The sequence below is a fragment of the Pelobates fuscus genome, chromosome 5 (genome assembly GCF_036172605.1).
Source record: "Pelobates fuscus isolate aPelFus1 chromosome 5, aPelFus1.pri, whole genome shotgun sequence".
NCBI lineage: Eukaryota > Metazoa > Chordata > Amphibia > Anura > Pelobatidae > Pelobates > Pelobates fuscus.
The window spans coordinates 89,301,874-89,318,144 of NC_086321.1; the positions used below are offsets into that span (position 1 = coordinate 89,301,874).

The following is a 16,271-nucleotide window of genomic DNA, read 5'->3' on the forward strand; positions in this document are numbered from 1 at the left end:
CCAGGATTTTTCATTTAAGACTTTCGGCTACAAACTGTGGTGAAATGTATTTCTGCACAGTACTGTGTATATTGTATTTTGTATTATATTTTGCTGTACATGTTTATTTGAATAAGGGGTATTTTGTCATAGCACTTGAATTATATTGATGTTCACTCTTTTGCCTATACCTGTACAGGTGGTCATCACTTAACGACCTACCTGTTTTACAACTAGCTCCCTAGCGTAAGGTTTAAGGGTTTCTCCACATTTGAGAGCTGGTCTATATTTGGGGAATTTTCCCTGAACATAGATTCAGTGATTACCTGCATTAGTGAGTTAATCTAGGTTCGAGGAAGTTTCCCCGAACATGGATTTTTTGGGATTCCATGTGCTAGTAAGCCAATTATGTCCGGGGAAGTTTCCGGGAACATAGATTTGCTGGATTTCCTGTGGTAGTGATATGGTCTATGTTCGTGAGAATTCCCCGAATGTAGACCTGCTCTCTTGCATGTACTAGCTAGCGCATCCTCACTTACCCACCAGGTCGTAAGCATGAAATACGGTCAGTAAGAGAGGACAGTCTGTAGATTTTTTGATGTTGTAATTGCTTTGGTTATTTTTTGAACAGTAGTTTGGTACCCATGTTATATCCCCATTACATGCCTTACTTAGGTACTAGTTACCTATCTCATTTTTACACCTCACATACTTAAGCATCAACTGAATAAAATATTTGTTTTTTGTATCATAATTGGAAGTGAGGTATCAGGTTTTTTTTAATGCAAATTTCTATACAATGACAAATCCAGATGAAAGTCACGCAGGAAACTCAACACAAACTTTTGTCAGTCTCAGGACAAGTGATGGATTATTGTAGATTAACTTTATTCGCTCTTTCTTTAATCTTAAAGATTAAATTCTAGGAGAAGAGTAGAATAAAATAAACCAGATATTCCAGCCCAAAGTAAATTTTGTTTAAGAAATATAGCATGCTGTAACCTATATACAAAGTTAACCTGTAATGATGGGCTTACATTTCTGGTGCTTCCCAAGCCGGCATAACAGCACTTCCCAATGTTGGTGTACCTGCTACATGATGCACACTGGTGTCTGAAGTGTCACTCTGCTCCTATATTCTGCCGGCAAAGCATGTAGTCTTGAACTCAGCAGGAAATAATTCCAGCAACTACACAGCATTTATGCATTTGTATGTAGTTGCTGTGAAGGTTCTAGTATATAATGGAACATTGAATAAACTACATTGTAAATGGGTGATCAGTAGCCTCAAAAGAAGCTATATATTTTAGAAAGCAAGCCTAGGCTTCTAGGGTGCAGTTTGAAAGGAGGATTCACTACTGTTTAAATATAATTGAATTGAGCTTTACTATAAATTACTATATATGTGTCTTTATATTCTAAACAAAGTTTTTCCAAATATTTGGTCGATTACAGACTAATTCCATCAAGTTCTTAAAAGCACAGATCTCAAACTAAGGAATTACTGAAGTTGCAGCTCTAGTACAGTTAGTGCGAATGAGCAACAGCTCAGCTCAACGCAGCTCTCATTCATACAGGAACACTTTCTCAGAAAAAGATTGAGAATTGCTATGTTGAATTTTCCAGGACATAGGATTTGATTGGATAATGCCAGACATGGAAGAAAAGAAAAAGTGCTACACAATATATTTTAGAATGTGTGGTAATCAATAGTGCAGTTTATTTATTTACATTTTACCAACAGAGTGGATTATTCACTGATCGGTCAATTAAAAACCAAACTTAGTCTAATGTAGCTGCACTGGAAAAATTCTACAATTCATTTTTTTCAAGCTTAGCTATTTGAGTACAATCAGCTTTTCAATCAATGGATTAGTAAACACAAGATGCCTTTTTTCAAATGTTTTTACCCTACCAAAACAAATAGAAAAACCCTCTTTCAAATCTCATGATTTGTGGGTAGGTGGGATCTTAAATACCAGCAACGTTAGATGGTAGCCATTGATTAGACCAGACTTTCCCAAACTCCGGCCCTCCAGATGTTGCTGAACTACAACTCCCATGATTCTCAGCCCATTTAATTTATAGAATAATGGGAGTAGGAGTTCAACAACACCTGGAGGGCCGGAGTTTGGGGAAGCCTGGATTAGACAATCACGGACTGAACAATGTGGTCTGGTGGAGTCCTGTAATCACTTTTAGATATTAGAGATATTTTGATACACATTTGACTTTGTGATTTAATTGAAGAGGAGAAGGAGAATTAATTAATGGCAGTAGTAAGGATATGTCAGATCAGTATTATCAATTTTATTAATTGAGAATTTTTAGAGAAAATGAACAAAACAACTGCAGTGAAAATGACTTTGTTCTTTATAACACAACATATTTCATTATTTCCCACAAATAATTAATACTATTCTAAAGTGCTGGTGTATATTTCGCTGGTTGTCCGTGATTAGATTTTAAAATAATAAACATTTAAATTTGAAGGAACTTAAAGGGTCACTCCCAGCATTACAACCACTTTAGACTGCTGTAGTGGTTATGACGCCAGTTCCCCAGTAACGGAGCAAACCATTGCTGACTGCTCACAGCCAATGCCTGACATTCCGTGAAAACTTTCATTGCACCTCGTTACACTTCCGTCATGTGAGGGGTTAATCTTTGTTGTGTTGCGTTTCAAAGTGAAACACTGCACATGCTGACTCTAGGAACCATGACCAGTGGCGGAACTACGGTGGTCACAGGGGTTGCAGCTGCGACCGGGCCAGTCAGTCCAAGGGGGCCTGGCCACCCTGCAGACCTCTGTGACCGGGTGTGTGCCGCCATGTGTTGCGGCCATGGCCACGGGGTAGATCCGCCGGGGCAGCATGTTAAGGGGCCCAACAGGTGGCCCATGCCGTTAAGCCCACCTGATGGCAATGAATATCCAGGGGGTCCGGTCATCGTTGTGGCGATTTAACAGCGTGACCAGGCCCCCTGTGAGGAGGTCAGAGCGCAGGAAGGAAGTGACTGTCCCTTGTCACTTCCTCCTAGCAACCACTGGAGCCACGTTTGAGGAAGAGAGGAGGGAGTCAGAGTGGGAACTCCCATCAGGCTGAGCCACCACTGGACCGCAGGGAAGTGGTCATAGTGCTTGGAGTAACCCTTTAATAAAAACAATGAAAAGCGTTATATGCAAAAGAAGATATTTTAGAAGACGATTCACAAATGTGTGGCAGAAAAAAAATAAAAATAAGTAGATCAATAAAGCTTTTGCAATGCATACTGTAAAACTATTATAATCACTGAAATATTTATTGTTAGGAATACAAAATGAATGAAAGGAATTAAAAAAAGTTTCAAATCCTGTAAAAATAGGCCTGAATTGGAAAAAAAATCATCTCCAATTATTTGCAATTTTGTGCACCAGTTTTAAATAAGGATATTGCAGAACTATAGAAGATGCAGAGGTGAGCTACAAAACTAGTAAGGGAGCGGAAGGAAAACATGTGATTAATGTCTAGAAAACCTGGAATCATTTCCTTTAGGACTATAAAACAGACAGTAGATCACCCGTTGAGGCTGAAGAATGGCATATTCACTTACAGCAGAGGAAAGCATTCTTTACAGTAAGGACAATAAAGATGTGGAATTCTCTGCCTAAAGAGGTTGTGTTACTAGATTCTATAGATACAATACGAAAAAATAGAAATTCCCCTTTCAGGCTACAAATTTTTTTATTTATTTTTTTGCCTTCTTTTGGATCAGCTGCAAAGAATGGGCTTCATGGTTGAATTTGATGGACTTTAGTATTTCTGCAACCTAGAGAACTAAATAATGATGTATATTTCCAGTGCAATTACTTTGGCATTTATTTTGTATTCGTAACATTTCACATTTTACTGAATCAGCCCATGCACAGCGTAACAATAGAAAATATTCTGATTTGCCATTAATGACTGAAGAGAGTATAGCATAACATCAACATGTGACATTTTGAGACAGTGATTCCACAGTAATTGTGTCAAGATATTTTTTTTCTTCTTTAGGTGAGACAACACAAAATTCTTCTTCTTTATTCCGGAAGTTTAGCGCAGTTACACGTATTTGTCTCCAAGATTGAGGCAGTATGGTGAGGTCGCCCACATTCGCCTTCAAGATGGCTGTGGCTTAGTGAAGCCATTTCTTATGGTCTTCATACTGTATGCCCATACTTGATCCAAACCGGTGCCCTCCGTGCCTGTAGGTTTCCAGTGAGGAAAGGGAAATCTACATGCAATCACCCAGGCATCATCTGACAGCTCTGCATATAATTTCTGTTCCAGAGATTCCATCTCCAGGAGAAAAAAATAAAAATAATAATAGTTAGTGGTGTTCAAAACTCTATTTTTTTATTTTACCCAGCAAATAAATATCCCAATGTTTTTTTAGATATGAATAACCATGAGTTTTTGTAAAGCAAGGCAAGAACAGTAAAAAATGACATGGAAAAGAACCTTGAAATGTCTATGGATGTAATTTCCTAGGACGTGTAAAGACAAGGGAATTGGGCTGCTATGTATGTGTAGATATTGTAATTGTTTAATAAATAGAAATACACAACATAATGCATCTGCTTATTTTACAGAGTATCATAGTGCCAATGCAAAATGGATTAATGGTTAAAGGAATATCTAAACTTGATTTAAAAAAAATGGTCAGAGAGAATAATATGCCAAAACTAGAAGAAGTGGAAATGGATTGGGCCTATAACTGACATAACAATATATACTCATTGTATATAAATATAGAATTTTATTTATGTAAAAGGATTAAACAGGAAATGATGTTATATTTTTCCTTTTCACTCCCTTCCCTACCCTCTTCTATGAAAGTGGTATCATGGTGACTGCTATGAAAATTAATGGATTACAAATTGAAAATTATGTTCTGTATAAATAATGAGAGCTTAAGGAACTGTAGTGGAATTACCAAGTGTGTATTTAAAAAAAACTAAAAAATAAAATGTGCAATGTGATTAGAGCACTGATTATTAGGAAATGTAGACCTTTTTAGTTTATTACGGGGATTATGTGCCTCCATATTTTTTTTTTCTTTTTAATGGTGACAGATTTATAAAATTCTTTATTTTTGCAGTGCATGTTATTTACCAAGCATACATGCTGATCAGATGCTAGAACGCCACTGGGTCTAGATGTGAGATTAGGAGGACACTCCAGTTAAGATTATTCAATTTAATGCAAAATAACACATTGATAGCTACATGTGATGTAAAAGAAAATAGCTTAAGAATAAAAGATAACAAATAAAGCATGTACTCTCAGTTGTTATAGGAATTAGGTAGCTATTGTAGCAGGGACTTGTCCCCCTTGTCTGGGAGCTTTCCGCCAGTGTGGATGATGCGCCGGGGGGCTCCTCCGAATTCTCCTTGATCTGGGTAGGTGCCTGCGATAGGGAGCTTGTACAAAAGTAGCTTTAGTGCCATGTGGGTTTCCTTTCTCCACTGGGTCCCATAAAGTCGATTCCCCAGTTTTCCAGGTTTGCCCAAAATTGATTAAATGTAGCGTCCACTTTAGTCAAGGTGTGGTTGAGAATGCTGTTTAAGTCCAGTTTAATGGGCACCCAATGCCATGTTGCAATTGTAAAGGCAGCGGCCATTTTATAAGCTTTGGCAAAGTAATGCTCCCCTCGTTTTGAGGCTGGCTGTGGTAATCGATCCTAAAGGGGGGACCGGGATAACCCCCACCGGTCCAAAGGGATATACAAGCCGGCTTGGGACAGGAGAGCTGCCGTCTCTCCCGCCATCAGAGCCCACCAGGCCTCTCCAGTATCTTGGGATCTCAGCACCCAAATCGATGGGGCCAGGCTCCGATGTGTGCAGGAGATGGTATGTACTTGTCAAGAGCTTAAAGCACCGATTTATCGAAGGTAGATGAGGAGCTCACTCCATGCACGTCTGCTCAGCATGGCAGTCATGCCCGCCCTCATGCCTCCATACTTTTATGAACCTAATGTAATGGAAATAATGTAAAATGTGTATCCACAAATTGAATAGATTATTGAGAGAAAAATAGAATATGTACTTCATTTACATTCATTAGGTGTAAAATGCACTAACTATTTTGGTCTCTTTCTCTCTCTCTCTCTCTCTCTCTCTATATATATATATATATATATATCCACACACACACACACACTCACTCACAAACTTAATGTATTGCACTTATAAGAAGTCTGAAGAAAAAAATATAAAGCTGTTTTCACAAAAAAAAAAAAAACTTCCATACTTCCGTTGTAGACAGGGGCTCCATATGATTACCATTTATATATTTACAGAGAGCCCAAGAGGATTCTGAAGGATTACATACGATGGAGTTAAAGCGGCACTGTCATGCCGAACTTACCTTTCCTCAATCTCTTCCTCTTCTCCGCCTCTCTCAGGATCTGTTATTCTTTTCTTCCATTCTTCTTTAGTTTTCTTTAAAATTATAAGACAAAGTAGGGACTCTTTGCCTTATGGAGGATTCCTCCGCTTGACCAGCTCTGACCAGCGGAGGAGCAAAGTGTGCTTCATTTCCGCTGGTCAGAGCAATTTTCCCATGATCCCTAGCTTTCCTCCCAGTTCCCACAATACTTCCTGTCAGTATTGCCGAAAGTCCTGTCACTTAGACAGAACGCCGGCAAAACTGCCGAATTGCATCCTAACAGAATGAGAAGAGTTTCTCCATTGGTGTTAGGATGCAATTCGGTACTTTGATCGTATCGGAATTTCATCCTAATGAATGAAACTCCGATCCTATTCATTGCTGTGGCTGCATCTTGCAGCCGCTTAGTAGATAACTCCCTAATTCCCACGGTATCAGGGAGCTATCTACTAAAAGGCTGAAAGACCTGAATTGGTCTTGAAGCCAAATGTACTAATACTAAGTAAAGATTACTTAGTATTAGTAAATAATATGCCCCTACTCGCTATACCGCGAGTAGGGGCATGTCTAGTAAGCAGTGAGCAGCCTGTGGCTGCTCACTGTAAAAAAACAAAACAAAAAAACCTAATAAACCCCCCCCCCCCTGCGCGGGGGTTAAAGATGGGGGGGACCTACTGTCCTCGCCCCTGGCCCCCACCCCTGCGCGGTGGGTGGGGGCCCTAATAAAATAATAAGGGGGGGGACCTACTGTCCTCCCCCCCTGGCCCCCACCCCTGCGCTGTGGGTGGGAGCCCTAATAAAATAATAAGGGGGGGGACCTACTGTCCTCCCCCCCTGGCCCCCACCCCTGCGCTGTGGGTGGGGGCCCTAATAAAATAATAAGGGGGGGACCTACTGTCCTCCCCCCCTGGCCCCCACCCCTGCGCTGTGGGTGGGGGCCCTAATAAAATAATAAGGGGGGGGACCTACTGTCCTCCCCCCTGGCCCCCACCCCTGCGCGGTGGGTGGGGGCCCTAATAAAATAACAAGGGGGGGGGGACCTACTGTCCTCCCCCCCTGGCCCCCACCCCTGCGCGGTGGGTGGGGGCCCTAGTAAAATAATAAGGGGGGGACCTACTGTCCTCCCCCCCTGGCCCCCACCCCTGCGCTGTGGGTGGGGGCCCTAATAAAATAATAAGGGGGGGGACCTACTGTCCTCCCCCCTGGCCCCCACCCCTGCGCGGTGGGTGGGGGCCCTAGTAAAATAATAAGGGGGTGACCTACTGTCCTCCCCCCCTGGCCCCCACCCCTGCGCTGTGGGTGGGGGCCCTAATAAAATAAGGGGGGGGACCTACTGTCCTCCCCCCCCTGAGCGGTGGGTGGGGGCCCTAAATGACCCCCCCCCCATTAAGGTGACTAGGGGTCCCAAGTCCCTAGTCACCCCCCCCCAAAACATTCTATCCCCTACCTACCCCCTCACCCTAAAAATAGTGAGGGGGGAATAAAATAACTAACCTGTAAAAAAAAAAAATTAAACTTACCATTTGACGTCTTCTTTTTTCTAAATTCTTCTTTCTTCAGCCCCCAAAAAAGCCAAATAAAAATCCATCATACCCGTCGCACTTTAAAAAAAAACAAAAAAAAAACGAGCGCAAAAAAAAAATTAATTATATAGCCTTGCCTCGCCCTGCAATTAGGCTTAGAACACACTGATTGGTTGGTTTAAGCCAATCAGAGTGCTCTGTGTCATTTTACACAGCGTGGGAAAATTCAAAAGAACTTTCCCACGCTGTGTAAAATGACAGATCACTGTGATTGGATGGTTTTCAAGCCATCCAATCACAGTGCTCTGTGTCATTTTACAAGCGTGGGAAAATTCCAAAGAACTTTCCCACGCTTGTAAAATGACACAGAGCACTGTGATAGGATGGATTTCAAGCCATCCAATCACAGTGCTCTGTGTCATTTTACAAGCGTGGGAAAATTCCAAAGAACTTTCCCACGCTTGTAAAATGACACAGAGCACTGTGATAGGATGGATTTCAAGCCATCCAATCACAGTGCTCTGTGTCATTTTACAAGCGTGGGAAAATTCCAAAGAACTTTCCCAAGCTTGTAAAATTACACAGAGCACTGTGATTGGATGGCTTGAAAACCATCCTATCACAGTGCTCTGTGTCATTTTACAAGCGTGGGAAAGTTCTTTGGAATTTTCCCACGCTTGTAAAATGACACAGAGCACTCTGATTGGCTTAAACCAACCAATCAGTGTGTTCTAAGCCTAATTGCAGGGCGGGGCAAGGCTATATAAGCCTTGACCCGCCCTGCGGAGCTCAGTACGCGGCGTGCCCTCCATGGGTGAACATGGATTAATTTTTTTTTTGCACTCTTTTTTTTTTTTTTTTTTTTAAAGTGCGACGGGTATGATGGATTTTTATTTGGCCTTTTTGGGGGCTGAAGAAAGAAGAATTTAGAAAAAAAAGACGTCAAATGGTAAGTTTAATTATTTTTTTTACAGGTTAGTTATTTTATTCCCCCCTCACTATTTTTAGGGTGAGGGGGGTAGGTAGGGGTTAGAATGTTTTGGGGTGGGGGTGGGGGGGGTGACTAGGGGCTTGGGACCCCTAGTCACGTTGATGGGGGGGGGGGGTTCATTTAGGGCCCCCACCCACCGCTCAGGGGTGGGGGCCAGGGGGGAGGACAGTAGGTCCCCCCCCTATCTTTATTTAGGGCCCCCACCCACCGCTCAGGGGTGGGGGCCAGGGGGGAGGACAGTAGGTCCCCCCCCCTTATTATTTTATTAGGGCCCCCACCCACCGCGCAGGGGTGGGGGCCAGGGGGGAGGACAGTAGGTCCCCCCTATCTTTATTTAGGGCCCCCACCCACCGCGCAGGGGTGGGGGCCAGGGGGGAGGACAGTAGGTCCCCCCCCCCTATCTTTATTTAGGGCCCCCACCCAGCGCTCAGGGGTGGGGGCCAGGGGGGAGGACAGTAGGTCCCCCCCCCTTTTATTATTTTATTAGGGCCCCCACCCACCGCGCAGGGGTGGGGGCCGGGGGGGGAGGACAGTAGGTCCCCCCCCCCTTATTATTTTATTAGGGCCCCCACCCAACGCGCAGGGGTGGGGGCCGGGGGGGGAGGACAGTAGGCCCCCCCCCTTATTATTTTATTAGGGCCCCCACCCACCGCGCAGGGGTGGGGGCCGGGGGGGGGAGGACAGTAGGTCCCCCCCCCTTATTGTTTTATTAGGGCCCCCACCCACCACGCAGGAGTGGGGGCCGGGGGGAGGACAGTAGGTCCCCCCCCCTTATTGTTTTATTAGGGCCCCCACCCACCGCGCAGGGGTGGGGGCCGGGGGGGAGGAGAGTAGGTCCCCCCCCCTTATTATTTTATTAGTGCCCCCACCCACCGCGCAGGGGTGGGGGCCAGGGGGGAGGACAGTAGGTCCCCCCCCCCCTTATTACCATTTATGTTTTTACAGTGAGCAGCCACAGGCTGCTCACTGTTTAGTGGACATGCCCCTACTCGCGATATAGCGAGTAGGGGCATTGGGGAGATTTTAATCTCCCTTGTGCTATTATGGGGGTCATATTGACCCCCGTAGAGTGAGGGGGGGACCTGGGGGGCTTATGAAGTGGTGGGGAGCACAGCTCCCCACCGCTTCTGTCTTTACATATTACAAGGAGGGAGCTGCACGTCGGTAGCTCCCTCCTTGTAATAAACTGATCGAACAAACGAACACTGATACTCAGTGTTAGTTTGTTCGTCTGATTTTTTCTATTCATTCATTCGTCTGTCTGATGAATGAATGAATAGATGAAATTCCCGTTCGCATGTCCAGGTGTTTCACTGGGCATGTGCGGGAATCTCACAGTCTGTCTAGTGTGGGTAGATGACGTGTCCCACAGGGACTTCACCTACCCACACAAAGATGGCGGCGCCCTGAATAAAGATCGGGGCAGAAGATACAGATTTAAAAATAGGTAATCTGGGGGGCTTAGGGGCATTTGGGGGTGACTAGGGGGTCAATTGGATGTAGTGGAGGCGGGAGGGGGGTTAAAAAAAAAACGGGATTCGGCATGACAGTGCCGCTTTAAAAGTAAATGTTAAAAGTAAAAATTTATGTGCAGCGCCAATTTATATTTTATAATTTTACCATCAACCTGAAAAAAATATCGATATCCACTATCTTTGTGGAGGACTTTAAGGAAGCAAACTAACAGCAGCAGGCTTATCAAATAGATTTATTTTTCCAACTGGAAGATGTGTTACATGGTAAATCAAAAAGTCAAACATTACATTTATAGGTGTAAAATGTAACACTAGTAAGTTTTTTCACCAAATACCCAACTGTAGTGAATTGAATGCGGAATTCTAAAATTTAGGGCAAAACAGCTGAATTGGGAAAAAAATATATACAACTTAGTCACAACTTTGCTATTTTAGTTTAAAATGTTGCCCTTTTTTGTTTTTAATTCTCATGAGTCACTAAACCCCATGTTTGGTTATGATGTGAAATCGCTGTAATGTAAGGCTGTATGTCATGGTTTCTGTAGGGTAGTACATGATATGACTAACTATACGTTTAGATTTCAGGGGTCTGTCACTTGTATATCCAGTCCTGTGTATGATACATGCAGGAAACACTTCTTACATTGCAGAAAAAATACATTACAAGGCTTTATTGAATTACAGTTAACTGAAAACCAAATTACACTAAAATCACTTTGTTGGAAAACCTTTTTTTTTTTTTAGCATGGCTATGATATCCTGAGTTTTGCAATGTCGTTTTCAATTCACTACAGGTGTCTGTCTGTGCAGTGAATTATCCCTACAGTCTTCTGCAAGCTGGACTTCAGTTTAATTTTCACTGTGATGTTAAATGCAATATTATTACTTTCAAAACAAGGTTAAAAAGTTAATGTTTTTCAACCTTCACGGTATTGTAGATAATTTAATTGGAAAGACTACTGCGACCAGTAAATAAACAACTTGCAGGCTGGCATTTATGGCTCAATTACATTTACAAACCACAATGAAAGTGAAATTCAACCCATTTAAAATGACCTTATTCTTGGCAATTATTGTAAAAAAATAGAGCAATAAGAAAATGAAATACACCTTATAAAGTAGAGCCAATGTTAGTGTTTTAAAGAATGGTTTTTAAAACAAAGAACCACTGGTGACCCCTTTAGAGGATAGAAATTTGTATATTTGCAGTTCAACCTAATGTCCTAAACATAAGCAATGATATCTGATCATGCCAACCTGATGTGAGGCTAAAGTTCATGGAAAATCAAGCTGACATACGTGGGAAGGAATGGTTAGCCACCACTTCTCCTGAAGCTCTGGTAACTACACTGATCAATCACAACATTAAAACCACTGACGGGTGAAGTGAAAGACATGGATTATATAGTTACAATGGCACCTGTCAATGGGTGGGATATATTAGGCACCAAGTGAACAGTTAGTTTTTACATTTTACGTGTTGGAAGCTGGAAAAATGGGCATGTAAAAAGATCTGAGTGACTTTGAAAAAGGTCATATAATGATGGCTAGATGCTGGGTCAGAACATCTACAAAACGGCAAGTCTTTTGGGTTTTTCCCAGTATTCAGTGGCTAAAACCTACCAAAAATGGTTTAAGGATGACCAAACGGTGAACCAGCATCAGGGTCACATGTGCCCTAGGCTTATTTATGCACATAGGGAGCAAAAGCTAGCCCATCTGGTACAATCACACAGAAGAGATACTGTATCTCAAATTCCTGTCTAGCCTAATGCTGGCCATGGTTGAAAGTGCATCGCAGTTTGCTGCGTATGGGGCTATGTCACTACAGACTGGTCAAAGTGCCAATAATGACCCCGACCACTAACTAAAGCACCTTCAATTGGGATGTGAGCGTCAACACTGAACCATGGAGTAATGGAAGAAGGTTGCCTGGTCTGATGAATCGTGTTTTCCTTTAGATCAGGTGAATGGCAGGGTTAATAATCTGATTAACAGATGGAGAAGAATGCAGGCCAGCAGAGGCAGTGCTATGCTCTGGGCTATGTTCTGCTGGGAAATTTTGGATTTTGACATTCATGTGAATGTTCATTTGAAATGTATCACCTACCAACAGATTGTTGCAGGCTATGTACACCCCTTCATGGCAATGGTGTTCCCTGATGGCAGGGGCCACTTCCAGCAAGATTATGCACCCTGTCACACTGCACAAATTGTTCAGGAATGGGTTAAGAAACATGACAAAGAGTTCAAGGTCTCAGTCTGATTAAGCATCTGTGGGATGTGCTGGAACAACAAGTCCAATCCATGGAGGCCTCACAAGACTTAAAGGATCTGCCAACTTATTGGTGCCAGATATCACAGGACACATTAAAAGGAGTCCATGCATCAGAGCCACTTTGGCAGTGCGAAGGTGATCCACACAATATTAGGCAGATGGTTTTAATGTTGTGGGCTAATAAATTTATTGTATCAGAATTGAGAAAGTAATTAAAGATATACAACAATCTTGAATTTTCGATTTTCTAAAATGAAATAAATATTAGGCAAGACTTACCACACTAGGAGCCAAAAATAGAACCACATTGTTATAGCTTGAAAGATCCGCCTGTAAAACAGAATGAGATATTGAATTATAAATGGGTCACATATATTATAAATTACCTGTAGGTTTCAGTATTATTTTAATGTTCAAGTATAAAAATAACAAATAATCATCCAACACAACTTTCCCTAGCACCAGCATTTATGCCATTACTCCTACTCAATCCATCTCTCTACTTTTTTTTTTTCATTCTTTATTTTAGTTGTGCATAGGTAGGCATACATAGGTCTCATATAATATTTGTGAATGTACAAAGAATAAAGGAAAGATGCAACTTAAAATATCAAAGCACAGCATTTTTGTTTATTCATAAACAGGATAAAACAATAATAGGAGCCCCAAGTAAAATAAAGACCAGAGGCAAAAAGGATCCTTTTTAATGAACATTAACCCCCCCCCCCCCCCCCAAAAAAAAACATTATGATCGAAGAGTTTTCCTATATCCCACTTACCTTTGTCACCGGTTTCTTTGGGCTGTGATGTGGAAGGGAACATGATGAAAACATAACCTGCAGGAAGCATACACTGGAGGGCAATGGAGGAACTTCAGATGATGAATACATTGGTTGAGACTCTTCAAATACAGAATAGGCCTGAAGGACTTTTTTTAGGTCTGTGTTTGTATTTTTTTTTTTTTAATGAGGAGAAAACCTTGCATAAACTCCTTGGTATTTGTGCTCCTTTTCTAGCACACTCTCCTGTAACAACTTTATAATTTTGCAAAAAAATATGCTTTTTTCGTTTTCTGGTAAACATATTAAGAAAAAAGGAATTGAGGACTTGGTCTGCCAAAGAACCTGATTTTGTATCCCTGAATAATAGTAACTAAAATGTAAGAATTTTTGAAGTCTGTATCAATCTTTCTGCAAAGAATTGGGTCTTCCACTTACTTTAAGCCGGGCATCAGATTTTTAGTTTTTTTTATCCAACCTGGATAAAGCACCTTTGTCTCACCTTTGATTTGGGAAAGGGACGACTTCAGTCCTCTTTGTAGTTGTACTTCCTCTGATATGGGGGTTGTACCTCAAACCTGAGTAAGTGTTTGACCAGGTCACCTAGCGCTTATCAAAATAACTTTTCCCTCTCAAAAGGGAGTTTGCATAATGCAGACTTAAAGACAGTACCAGCAGACAGCTCTGCTGGCGACTGAAGACAGGCCCATATTTATTGCAGATAATTTTAATGCCACACCTATCATTTTATAAAGATATTTATACGCCAATCTTGTATTTCTAAATAACTCCGCATTACTTTTACCTGCAAGCCAACATTCAATTCTTGGATCCATATGTTCTGGGATCTTGCTACCGTAGATAAGAAAAGAGATAGCAACTTTACTGAGAAAAGCTGAAGCTTAATATATACGTCTGCAGGATGTTTCTGCCGTCTTATCCATGGGATCCGCTAATCTACCAGGCTTCTCCATTACCCAAAAATTTGTTTTTTTTACTAGAGTCGAATAATTGTCACATCCACTTTGGGAAGTGTTTCCCATGATTCAGAATCCTGTAATTTAAAAAGCTGCTTAAATTGTTTAGAAATAAATACCTTCTTCTCAGGAAATCTCCACTCACATTTCATCATGGATATAAGATCAGGATGAATAATTTAATTTTTACCTGTTTTATCTTCATCCTGTACCCCCTTCAGGATTTCTTAAGTTTGCGCCGATCTCCCAGAAGCATGTTTCCAGTCCAGAACAATTGCTAGGTGAAACTGGAAAAGAAGAACTCTGAGAACATTACCTAGATGATCATTCAGGAGTCGATAGGAATCTGTGCCTCTTTATCGGTCTGCCAGCTGCTTCCAAATCGTTGAAGTTCGTTTCTTTAAAATTAAAAAAAAAAAAAACCTTTGGAAAGATTTTCCAGAAACTATGACAGGAAGGAATACATGTCTTTTTTGCTTGGACTTTTCAATGATCCTGGGAGCAAATATTGCAGACTTTTTTTTTTACCTGCATTTGTCAGGAAACGCAAATGAAATTCTTGGTCTTGCTAGAAGCTTTTAATTTAGTAGGAGGTTGCTGTGACTTTTCTCCTTTGTCCATTTAATCTGGAGATGTTGGGTTAGACAACTGTAGTATGGAAACGCTATCGTAAAAACGGAAAAAAAAAAAAAAGAATGCAGAAGCCAGTCAAAGTTAAAATATTTAGTTATTCAAACCTTAATTGTCCTCAGGGTCGTGTGGGGGGCTGGTGGACATGACCTCCCTGTTATGACAAGCAACCTTGCTGTCCAACAGGCATGTAAGCAGTTTAAAAACCTTTAAGATTTGTAAATTTGGTGTCAAGAGTCCACATTCCATTTGCGTATGCTCAGTAGCTCATGAAACACATCACCTTCCCAGGTTCCACTAGATGAGCATAGGCGCAAGGCTTGTTAGATGATTGCCCATCTCCTGGGTCAGCCATAGCACACCTTCTGGCATGCGTAGCAAATAAATAAATAAATAAAAAAAGGTCCTACATTGGTTGCCCTTCAGCTCCAACAGCAGTCTAGCATCCCCCCCCCCCCCCACCCCGGTGGCTTGTAACAGCTGGATGGCGAGAACAGGGCTCCCTATTTATGGACCAAGGTAGTGGGATTACTATAGGTTTAATTTGACTACTTGTATCATTAACATAAATATCCCCACTACTGAAATGCCGCTGTACACAGGGAATAATTAATTTCTTGTTTGATAAGAACTCATTGCAGAATACAAAGGGACTTTGACTGTAAAGATTGTATATATGATACAAAATATATGTTAACATCATGGGGTGTTAGATGTGATAAATGGTTGTCAATCCCTGTTCAATTTCCACTTCTATTTATACTGGTAAATGGGCACACTATTGATATGTTGCACAGCAGTTGACTAAGCACATTAAGAGAGTCATGTGGTTACAGTTGCAGAGTAAATGTCAGGACAGTATCAAATCTCTAACTGAGAAACCATTATCACATTGGGCTATTAAATTAGATTTTATTTGGATAAGTCACTTTGAAAGTTGAGTAATGCAGACATCAGGCTTCAGAGTCAGAATATGCGCCACATCAGTTTCCAGATTTGGAGGCCATCAACACTTCCATTCAGATATCCAATTCCAAAACATGACTGACATCTAACTGGAATAGTGGAGTCAGTTACACCTCATTTCTAAGTACATTCTGGCTGTGATATTTCAGTAGGTCATATATACAACTGACCCAAACTTTACTGAAAGACAACTCAAAGTTGGGTGGTACAGCGGGTGCTAAATGCATAAAAACATTTACATGTTATTTACTTACAGGGTTATG

At 41.6% G+C, this 16,271-nt stretch overlaps 1 protein-coding gene across 1 annotated transcript in view; it reads right to left on the reverse strand.

Annotated features, from left to right (window-relative positions):
- Nucleotides 1–4,063: 4,063 nt before the first annotated feature.
- The window catches only part of LOC134612524 (ATP synthase subunit C lysine N-methyltransferase-like), a 29,653-nt gene continuing 17,445 nt past the window's right edge, over nucleotides 4,064–16,271 (reverse strand). Inside the window, exons 4-5 of the mRNA XM_063456908.1 lie at nucleotides 12,936–12,986; nucleotides 4,064–4,298 (exon numbers count right to left, since the gene is read on the reverse strand). Of these exons, the coding sequence (XP_063312978.1) occupies nucleotides 4,119–4,298; nucleotides 12,936–12,986 (231 nt within the window). The 3' untranslated portion in view covers nucleotides 4,064–4,118. The remainder of the gene's footprint in view (nucleotides 4,299–12,935; nucleotides 12,987–16,271) is intronic.